General features: G+C 44.9%; 4 protein-coding genes across 4 annotated transcripts; all 4 read left to right on the forward strand.

Annotated features, from left to right (window-relative positions):
- Positions 1-62: 62 nt before the first annotated feature.
- C8R40DRAFT_1060016 (ABC-2 type transporter-domain-containing protein) lies at positions 63-5,156 on the forward strand (the record flags this gene model as incomplete). The annotated part of the gene is made up of 13 exons (XM_046225319.1): positions 63-553; positions 612-694; positions 751-1,202; positions 1,253-1,384; positions 1,441-1,652; positions 1,720-1,963; positions 2,027-2,148; positions 2,212-2,685; positions 2,739-3,096; positions 3,151-3,463; positions 3,524-4,161; positions 4,217-4,680; positions 4,745-5,156. 13 exons carry the CDS (start codon positions 63-65, stop codon positions 5,154-5,156), a joined length of 4,395 nt encoding a protein of 1,464 aa, XP_046080309.1.
- Positions 5,157-6,018: 862 nt separating this feature from the next.
- C8R40DRAFT_989205 (uncharacterized protein) lies at positions 6,019-6,228 on the forward strand (the record flags this gene model as incomplete). The annotated part of the gene is made up of 1 exon (XM_046236705.1): positions 6,019-6,228. A coding segment is annotated over one exon (210 nt), but the record flags the coding sequence as incomplete, so codon positions are not given.
- A 1,751-nt stretch (positions 6,229-7,979) lies between these two features.
- Positions 7,980-8,765, forward strand: C8R40DRAFT_1217592 (uncharacterized protein; the record flags this gene model as incomplete). Its single annotated transcript, XM_046233240.1, has 1 exon — positions 7,980-8,765. A coding segment is annotated over one exon (786 nt), but the record flags the coding sequence as incomplete, so codon positions are not given.
- A 1,140-nt stretch (positions 8,766-9,905) lies between these two features.
- On the forward strand, positions 9,906-10,733 carry C8R40DRAFT_995791 (WD40 repeat-like protein; the record flags this gene model as incomplete). The annotated part of the gene is made up of 1 exon (XM_046236776.1): positions 9,906-10,733. A coding segment is annotated over one exon (828 nt), but the record flags the coding sequence as incomplete, so codon positions are not given.
- Positions 10,734-11,169: the final 436 nt, after the last annotated feature.

An 11,169-nucleotide genomic window follows, 5' to 3' on the forward strand; every position in this document is an offset into this window, starting at 1 on the left:
TTACTGTCGTCCTGTCATCTTGCCCTCACACAGCTCACCCCCCGCCTTCCCCTTTGCCCCCCATGGCGTCCGAAAAATGGGCCCTAGGGCATTCAAACGCCTCTTCAGACAACTCCCATGCAGATGCGGCCACTCTTGAAGGCTCTCAGGCTGACCATGTCGCCCAATTAGCTCGAACTGTTACCAAGATGAGCATGAAGAATGTCCATGCGGATGATCACAATCCATTCCTCGGAACCACAGACGACTCCTTGAATCCTCTATCTGGTAAATTCGACTATAAGAAATGGATTCATTCCATTCTCGCTATTACCTCGCGTGATCCAGAGCGTTACCCAACACGGACAGCCGGTATTAGTTTTACCAACTTGAACGTCCATGGCTATGGCTCAGCCGCTGACCACCAGAAGACGGTAGGGAATGTCTTGCTTGATATTCCCAGTATGGTTGCTGGATTGTTCGGAAGGAAGGGCAAGAGAGTGGATATTCTGAGAGACTTTGAAGGTGTTGTGAGACAAGGAGAAATGCTTGTGGTCCTTGGTCCTCCAGGGAGGTAAGTGCTTGTGAACGGTCCAAATCACCATCATATATACTAATTCTGATCTACTTAGTGGCTGTACCACGCTGCTGAAGACAATTTCTGGTGAAACTCATGGATTTTATGTCGGTAATGAAGCCAAACTCAATTATCAAGGTGCGTATGGGATCCAAAAATGGCTGCTACCAAGACTCTCATCATTACATTATTAGGCATACCTTGGGAGACGATGCACAAGGACTTCCGTGGCGAAGTCGTCTATAATGCAGAAACCGATGTCCACTTTCCCAACCTTACTGTCGGCCAAACACTCTCATTCGCAGCTAGAGCTCGTACTCCCCGTGCTCGTCTCCCCGGTGTTACCCGTGAACAGTGGGCTGAGCACATGAGGGACGTCGTCATGGCAGTATTCGGTCTCACCCATACCATCAACACCCGAGTAGGGAACGAGTTCATCCGTGGTGTCAGTGGTGGCGAGAGGAAACGTGTTAGTATTGCGGAAGTTGCTTTGAGCGGAGCTCCACTTCAATGCTGGGACAACAGTACTCGAGGTTTGGACAGTGCTACTGCGTTGGAATTTGTCAAGACTGTAAATATGTCTGCGAAATACATGGGTTCGACGGCGGTGATAGCGATATATCAGGCCTCTCAGAGTATCTATGATGTATGTGCATTGCTTTCTCTCCTGCAATTTATTCTCAATATGTTGGACAGATCTTCGACAAGGTTACGGTGCTTTATGAGGGTAGACAGATATATTTTGGACGAACGGAGGACGCAAAGAAATTCTTCGTCGATATGGGTTTCCAATGCCCTGACCGTCAAACAACTGCAGATTTCTTAACAGTAGGTCCAATTATGATTCTGTAATAGATTTGTTATTCATTCACCTTCTTCGGTAGTCCTTAACGAATCCAGCAGAACGACAGGCGCGTCCGGGTTTCGAGTCGCGTGTCCCACATACCCCAGACGAATTCGCCCGAATGTGGAAAGAGAGCGCCGAACGAAGACACCTTTTGCAAGAAATAGAGGAATTCAATAATGAGTTTCCTGTAGGTGGATCGCATGTAGACAAATTTAGGCAATCTAGGAAGAGTGTCCAAGCCAAAGGCCTGTATGTTCACATTTTCTATATACACCAGCAGAAAATGAATACTCAAAAAATATTAATTCTATTCTAGTGGTTCAAAATCACCTTACACACTCTCGGTGCCTATGCAAATCCAACTTTGCTTGTCGCGAGGATTCCAACGGCTCAGAGGCGACATGTCCCTCTTCTTCACTTCCGTCTTGGGGAACTTTTTCTTTAGCTTAATCTTATCGAGCATATTTTTCAACCTCCCAGCCGATACCAGCAGTTTCTACTCTCGCGGTGCTCTCCTCTTCTACGCGATATTGATGAACGCTTTCAGCAGTGTTCTAGAGGTGTGTATAATGTTCTTCATTATATCGGTCATTATTCTGACGGGCTGACCCTTTATATTTCAGATCCTCACACTTTACGAACAACGACCCATTGTAGAAAAGCATTCCCGAATGGCACTTTATCATCCGTTCGTTGAAGCCGTGTCAGCTATGATTTGTGACCTTCCCGCTAAAATTCTAACTGCGTGAGTTTTCATTGATCTTCGACACCGTTTGACCTAACTTGTGGTATGCGAAATCCCTCCCAGTATCTCGTTCAACCTGGTTCTCTACTTTATGACCAATTTACGGCGGACCCCAGCTCATTTCTTTATTTTCTTGCTCTTTTCCTTCGCTTGCACGCTTACAATGTCAATGATCTTCCGTACAATTGGTGCAACGTCCCGAACAATCTCTCAAGCCATGGCACCCGCTGCAATCATCATGCTCGGTCTTATCATCTACACAGGATTTACTATCCCCATTTCTGATATGCATCCATGGTTCAGATGGATAAATTACATTAATCCTATTGCGTATGCATTCGAAAGCCTCATGCTGAACGAATTCTTTGGACGCGAGTTCCCTTGTATCACTTTTATACCAAGTGGACCGGGGTACGCCGATATCACTGGTCCCGAGCGTATTTGTGCTACAACAGGAGCAGAGGCAGGTTCCAATGTCGTCGAAGGCGCATCGTATCTTGCTGCCAGTTTCAATTACTATCATTCGCATATGTGGAGGTAAAGTTGAATGCATTCATAACTTTGACCATCGTAATTCATGCTTTCACCAGGAATCTGGGCATCATTTTCGCGTTCATGGTATTCTTCTTGGCCACTGCCCTTGTTGCAACGGAATACATCACGGCTGCGAAGAGCAAGGGGGAAGTCCTAGTGTTCCGTCGTGGTCATATACCTGTCCAGGAATCCAAATCTTCTGACGACAAAGAATTTGCTCAACCTGTACAACAATTGGTCGTTGATGTTGATGAGAAGGTGAAGAGGGCCAGCGCGGTCTCTGGGCTTCAAAAGCAAACCTCGATATTCCATTGGGAAGATGTTTGCTACGATATCAAGATCAAAGGTGAAGGACGTCGTCTTTTGGATAATGTAGACGGATGGGTTGAGCCGGGGACTTTGACCGCGCTAATGGTAAATTTTTCTTTGTGCTTTAATGTCACATTCTTACTCATTTCTCTACTCTAGGGGGCGTCAGGTGCTGGGAAGACTACGCTCCTGGACACTCTGGCCAGTCGAGTGACAATGGGCGTAGTTACAGGAAATATGTTCGTTGATGGACAACAGCGAGACGAATCGTTTCAACGGAAGACGGGATACGTACAACAGCAGGACTTGCATCTTCAGACTTCGACAGTTCGCGAGGCCCTTATTTTCAGTGCTCGTCTCAGGCAACCTCAAGATGTCCCAGATGCTGAAAAGGTCGCTTATTGCTCTGAAGTCATCCGTTTACTAGGTATGGAAAAGTATGCCGATGCCGTCGTCGGTGTACCTGGTGAAGGTGCGTGAAGCGGCTTCGAATACTTGATTATGTGGACCTAACGCTTTGATGATGATCCAGGGCTCAATGTCGAACAGCGTAAACGACTGACTATTGGCGTGGAGCTCGCTGCGAAACCCAAGCTTCTTTTATTCCTGGACGAGCCTACTTCAGGTCTTGATAGTCAAACGGCATGGTCTATATGTTCACTGCTTCGGGATTTGGCTAACAATGGCCAAGCAATCCTATGTACCATCCACCAACCCTCTGCCCTTCTCTTCCAAGAATTCGACCGACTCTTGTTCTTAGCCAAAGGTGGCCGCACTGTATACTTCGGTGACATCGGCGAGAACTCGAAAACACTGACATCCTACTTCGAGCGTCAAGGTGCCAGTCCTTGTCCACCAGATGCTAACCCTGCGGAATGGATGCTTCAAGTCATCGGTGCTGCCCCAGGTGCTGTTGCTGACCGAGATTATGCTGATGCTTGGCGACAAAGCGACGATTATCTCGCTATGAAGAAAGAGCTCTCCAAAAAACGGGAGCTTTCTCAATCCCGTCCCCAACCGAGTGTCCAGGAAAAACGCAAATCCAAAGATTACAGCGCATTTTCTGCCTCGTTCCAAAAACAGTTTCAACTTTGCTTGTATAGGGTTTTCCAACAGCTGTATCGCACACCCAGTTATATCTACTCAAAAACATTCCTTTCTGTTACTACTGTGAGTATTTTCGAAAGTCCCACTGTCGTGCATTGCCCCCTAACTTGCTTTGCAGTCCCTTTTCATTGGCTTCACATTCTACAAAGCGGACAACACGCTCCAAGGTCTCCAAAACCAGATGTTCTCTGTCTTCATGCTCATGACGATCTTTGGAAACTTGGTCAATCAGATCATGCCTCATTTTGTCACTCAACGCTCTCTTTATGAAGTTCGCGAACGTCCCTCGAAGACTTACTCTTGGGTAGCATTCATGCTTGCAAATATCTGTGCCGAGCTTCCCTGGAACACTCTAATGTCTGTCTTCATCTTCTTCGGCTGGTACTACCCTATCGGGCTATATCGTAACGCAGAGCCCACCGGAGCGGTTACTGAGCGCGGAGCCCTCTTGTTCCTCCTTATCTGGTCCTTCCTAATGTTCACATCTACGTTTACACACATGATCATTGCTTCTGTCGACGTAGCTGAAAATGGTGGTAACATAGCAACGTTGCTGTTCTCTCTAACCATCCTATTCTGCGGGTAAGTCATCTTTCTGGAATCTGCATATTGTGTTTCACATTGTTAATTTGACGATGCTCTGCAGTGTCCTTGTCTCGCCTTCAAAACTACCTGGCTTCTGGATATTCATGTACCGTGTATCACCATTCACATACTTGGTCGATGCGATGCTTTCCGTCAGTCTCGCCAACGCACCGGCGTTCTGTTCCTCTGTTGAAGTCTCCGTGTTTGATCCCCCGAGTGGACAAACCTGTGGACAGTATCTCTCCGCATACATGTCTATTGCTGGGGGGTCCCTCTCCGACGTGAATGCCACGTCGCAGTGCGAATTCTGCGCCATCACGGACACCAATGCCTTCTTGTCACAGGTCAACAGTTTCTACGACCATCGTTGGCGCAATTTCGGCTTAATGTGGGCTTATGTAGCGTTCAACGTGTGCGCTGCCTTATTTCTATATTGGTTCGGTCGTGTTCCCAAGAGCGCAAAGAAGAACTAGATTTCATCGAGGTTTCGTCAATCTCTTTTACTTTATCAACGCAATACTTATCCATATATACCACTGCAATTGTTTTCAAGCAATGATAATCATGTTTTAATGCAGCAAGATTCATTTCTTTCGCTAAGCAACCGTTTCTCAGTCGCAGTAGCTGAGTAGGTAGAAAAGTTACATGGTAAAGGATGTTGTTACTAAGTCAGTGTTCATTGAACAGACAGGAGTATGGTGGTATATGCACCATTAGCGATCAGGCAACACCGATCTGAAAATGAAAAATTCATCAGCACGGTATTCACGGCCAGCCTCCTGAAACGCCGCCTTCATATCCCTTGCCAAACTAAACCTAATCCCTGTGCGGGCGCACTAGTAGACCATGTACCGATAAGAGCTGGAGCTGCAATGGGAACAACGGTAAGCACCGCAGTAGCTGCATCGCTCTGCATCGTCGATCCCGTTCTGGACCAAAATAGTGGTGAATATATGGACGAGATCGGCCTGACTAGCGTCCGCGATTTGGCGTATGCCAGCGGAAGTTGATACTATCCGGGTTGAAATCATTATTTCTTTTATGTGGAAAGAAAGCGATCAAAGCCAAACGAGAATGGTCAATGGTATGGAAAGCGCGTTCGACTACCTCGCCAAAGCGAAGCCATTCCTCGCACCCAACTAATCCTCTCTCGGTCTCGGTGGCTGGTTACATATCGTACAAGGCAAATATTTAATGAAATGTACGTTCTCTTTTTCCTTGCTTCCTCCCTTATCCCTCTCGTATCTTATATATAATCGTCGATTAATATCTCCACAGCGTGCGTATCAACCCTCCGTACCACCCTTTACCTCAAATCCATATTGAGGCTGCCGGAAAAGCGGAAGCCTCTCACCTGCCGAGCGTCAGAAACTCGAAGAACAGCCTGCAGGGAAAGGGCTACAGGCACTGTTCAAGGATGAGGAGTTAGCGGTTGAGTCGGCGTTGAGGGAGGTGTGTGATAGGGTTTTGGAGGAAGAGGAATCGATTGTTTGGAGGAAGGTGTTTTCCGCTGCGACGTTACAGATCTTGGGTGAGGCATATGTGCGTGTTGGGAGGAGGAAAGGTGGTGGTGGTATTGCGACACCAGGTGCTTCCAGCATAATACATCATCCGCGAGCTCGGATGAATTTGCCTACTCCGAGAACCTCTGGTACCCCAGATCCAAATTCATCTAGTCATAGTACCATGAACAGTAGCAGTGGTCTTGGAGGAATCGGTACTGGGTTGGGTAATCTCAGTAGAGATATCGGTTCAGGGTTGGGTGTGATGTTCGGGTTTAGAGTGAATATTTTGAGATATCAACTAACCTTTGTTAGAAGGGGATATACATCCCAAAATCTTGCACAACTCGCAATGCACAGGGAAAGAATGTCATTGCACCTTCGAACTTGTATCCTAAGTGCAATTCATGTATATTCAATTGGTGAAGAAAGGTCGGAGGCTTACTCCAAAAATTGAGGCCATAGAAGATGTTTGTATATTTGACTGACAGTGTCTCATTGAACAGTAAATGACTGTATGGAGAGGTCTGTATAGATGCAGGTTAGGTTAAGACATGGGACTCTGGTCTAATTACTCTGCTTGACTACATAACTTCTCCTACTCATTATCTGTGATAACGAACTGCACTGTTGAGCACCTATTTACGAAGCAATGATGATCAATATGAACTGCACATTACATATTTGCAATGCAAGATTGGCCAATGATCTTTCCACGCGGCACATCCTTACTTCAAAGTTCGATCTATCCATCACAAGATGTATTCTGGGTATCAGTAGATGCGTTACCACTTTCCAGTCTGCCTGAAATACCCCGTGACAACATGTTGGTACCACATGTTTGCCTTGATCATTCATGCAGGCTGCCAACAACCACGTCAAATATATATATACCTTAGCGTCGGTAGGCTGTATAAAAGGAACCGGGAATTATATATTCCAAGTTCATTCCTACCTCCCTCAGCTCAATATGCGTAAGTTCAAAAGAAACATGAAGAATATGTTCAGAAAGGGAAAATCAAGTCCTACTTCTCATACAGTATCACCTTCACCTGGTACTGCATCAGAGGATATCCCTGTTGCTAGGACTGAATCTATGGAAGACAGTTCAGTGGCCCAGGCTCAGTCTGTTGCATTGGGAATACTTGGTCCTCTTCTGGGATTATTCAAGGAAGCATCAGTAGTATTACCCCCTTTGCAGGCAGTGGTTGGAAGTGTGTTTAAATGTTTTGAAATTTATCAAGTCAGTGGTAACCCTTACCACCATATGTTTTGTGATATAATTACCAAAACACACAGACAATATCTGGGAATACTGAGAAACTCAAAGCTTTGGCGAATGATTTAACCTCCCGCACCAAGTTCTTGCAAAGCATTCTGCAAAAAGAAGGACTGGAACCATCAGGGGAGCCACTTATCCAGGGCTTGGCTGAGTAAATATCTCATTACAGGATGTACAAATTTTCACTGATAATGTCTTACAGTGATCTGGAAAGGATTTGCAAGAAGGTCATTGTTAGTCAAGATGTGGGACCTATACAGAAGCTTCAAATGGATAAAAACAGCCAAAAGATTGAGGGCTTCCAGAAAGAAATTCAAGATGCATATGAGGAATGCAAGGTACAGCCTCATGGTTATAGAATGCATTCTTCAGCAACTTATTGTTTCCCCATAGATGAAGCTGCTGTTTAGTATTGAAAGAAACACAGCAATAATTTTGAGAGTATGTTTCTTTTGAATGTCAAAAATGTGTGTTGATTTTTTAATATCATGAAGGAATTTGTTTTGCAAAGCATGAAGCATTCATCTGGAGCTTTTCATGATAGTAATATTGTGGATCGAAGCCCATGCTATGCACAGACAAGGAAACACATCCTTTCTGAAATTGAAACCTGGGCAATGGATGCCAGTAGTGAACCAGGTTACTGGATGTTTGGCCTGGCTGGTACAGGGAAAAGCACCATTGCAGTCTCTGTCTGTGAAATTCTGAAAGGAAGGAAGGTGCTTGCAGCAACCTTCTTTTGTTCTCGCCAAATACCCGAGTGCAACAATTATCGGCTTATTATCCCAACTCTTTCCTACCAACTTGTGCGGTTCTCCCGGACATTTGCCATGTCTGTGAAAGAAATTTTGGCTCAAGAACCCGATATTGTTACCAAAAGGCCAGAGGTTCAAATTGGAAAGCTTCTTATTGAGCCATGGAAAGCAGTCATGAAAGCTGCACAAATGGGAAGCTTCCATCCTGTCCTTGTTCTAGATGCTCTTGATGAGTGTCAGGATATTGCAAAAGTATTGCAACCACTTGTTTCAGCAATCAGCAAAAAGGAGTTGCAGGGATTGAAGTTCTTCATAACAAGTCGGCCTGAGCCAAAGATTCAGGCTGAGCTAAAAGCCTACTCTGCTTCAGGGATGAAAGAATTTATTCTGCATAATGTTGAAGAAGATATAGTTCAGAAGGACATATCTGTCTATCTCCAAAAAGAGCTTCAGCACATATCTCCTACAGAAGAGCAACTGTGTATACTCACAAAGTTATCACAACAGCTGTTTATTTATGCAGCTACTGTGGTTAGATTTGTGAAGGAGGCAGATGGAATTGCAAGAAAAAGAAAAAGGCTGCTTGGTTGCATAGAAAATGCAGCAAATCTGAAGGATTTGAATGCACTCTATGTTGAAATACTAGATATGGCCACAGAGAAGCTTCAGGATGAGGAGATGCAGGATGACTTGAGTATTATTCATACAATTGTCTCAGTGGGAAAACCACTGACATGCCAAACAATTGCAGAGTTGTTACATGCTGAAGTTGAAAGTGTTTCAAACTTGATTAATAGGCTCCATGCTGTATTTTACATGACAGAAGCAGATGGACCCATCATTATATTCCATAAATCATTCTATGATTTCTTCGCCAGTTCCAAAGACAGCAAATACAAATACAATGCAAGAACTCAGCATGAGAGTCTAACCTTTTCATGTTTACAAATCATGGAAAGCTTGTGTTTCAACATATGCAATCTGCCTTCTTCATTTATGAAGGATGATGATGTGCCAGGATTCAAGGACAAAGTTTCCAAAAAAATTCCTGAGACACTCAACTATTGCTGTCAATTCTGGACAGACCATTTTGAGATTGGTCAAACAGACCAATTGTTTCAGAAAGTACAAGAGTTTTTGATTGAAAAAGGGATATATTGGCTAGAGGCTATGAGTTTACTGAAATCATTGCCCAGATGCAGTAAGATGTTGGATGCAATACTCAAAACAAGCAACGACAATGCAGATTACTCAAGTATTCAAAGCATAGTGGGCTACCTTCAGAACTTAATGAGACAGTTCATGAATGGTGATGTTTATGGAATGACACCACACTTGTATCTGAGCATCATGCCATTCTGGGAAAATGATGTTGGCTGTAAACCCCAACTCCAGCGAGGTATCAAACTGATAAACCGGGTGATAGATTGGCTTCCAGAAACCACTGTGACTGTAAATGTCTCTGCAAGCGTGAACAGTGTGCATTACTCACCAATTGGAGACAAAATAGGTACTGCTTGTAATGATAATACTGTCAGAACTTGGGATGCTAGGTCTGGAACTCAGTTTGGTGAGCCTCTGCAGGGCCATACTGACTGGGTCAACTCAGTTGCATTTTCACCTGATGGAACCAGCATTGTTTCTGGTTCCAATGATGAGACATTGAGAATCTGGGATGCCAGAACTGGAACTCAGTTGGGTGAACCTCTGCAGGGCCATGCTGACTGGGTCAACTCAGTTGCATTTTCGCCTGATGGAACCAGACTTGTGTCTGGCTCTTATGATAAGACATTGAGAATCTGGGATACCAGAACTGGAACTCAGATTGGTGAGCCTCTGCAGGGCCATGATCAGAATGTCAACTCAGTTGCATTTTCACCTGATGGAGCCAGAATTGTGTCTGGCTCATGGGATAAGACATTGAGAACTTGGGATGCCAGGACTGGAACTCAGTTGGGTGAGCCTCTGCAAGGCCATACTGACTGGGTCAACTCAGTTGCATTTTCGCCTGATGGAACCAGAATTGTTTCTGGCTCTGATGATGGGACATTGAGAATCTGGGATGCCAGGACTACAACTCAAATTGGTGAGCCTCTCCAAGGCCATACTGACTGGGTTAACTCAGTTGCATTTTCACCTGATGGAACCAGAATTGTCTCTGGTTCTTATGATGAGACATTGAGAATATGGGATGTCAGGACTGGGACTCAGATTGGGGAGCCTTTGCAAGGTCATACTCATTGGGTTGACTCAGTTGCATTTTCACCTGATGGAACCAGAATTGTCTCTGGCTCTTATGATAAGACATTGAGGACTTGGGATGCTAGGTCTGGAACTCGGATTGGTGAGCCTCTGCAGGGGCATGATCATAATGTCAATTCAGTGGCATTCTCACCTGATGGAACCAGAATTGTCTCTGGATCTAATGATAAGACATTGAGAATTTGGGAGGCCAGAACTGGAACTCAGTTTAGTGAGCCTCTGCAGAGCCATGCTCATAATGTCACCTCAGTTGCATCTTCACCTGATGGAACCAGACTTCTCTTTGGCTCTCAGGATAAGACCTTGAGAATCTGGGATACTGGGACTGGCACTGAGACTGGAGGGGTTCTGCGGGACCACATTCATCAGCTTTATTCAACTACACATTCATCTAAGGAAATTGAAGTAACTTTGAGATTCAAAGATGCTACTAAACCATTGCCTGACCCTGTACACAGGTACCACTCTATTATACCTTATAATGGCAAGTTACCTCATGTTCCAGATTTACATTGGACTATAAATGAGTATGGTTGGATCTTCCTCCCACATATCCCACATAGTATTGTTTGGGTTCCACTTCCCTTCCGCAACACTCTATGGAGAGCCAGAACCCAGTGCATCATTTCAAGTAAGGGATTCACCAAGTTTTTACTGAAAGATTGTGTTTATGGTGAAGATTGGG

The sequence above is a fragment of the Lentinula edodes genome, assembly GCF_021015755.1.
Source record: "Lentinula edodes strain Le(Bin) 0899 ss11 chromosome Unknown C8R40scaffold_58, whole genome shotgun sequence".
NCBI lineage: Eukaryota > Fungi > Basidiomycota > Agaricomycetes > Agaricales > Omphalotaceae > Lentinula > Lentinula edodes.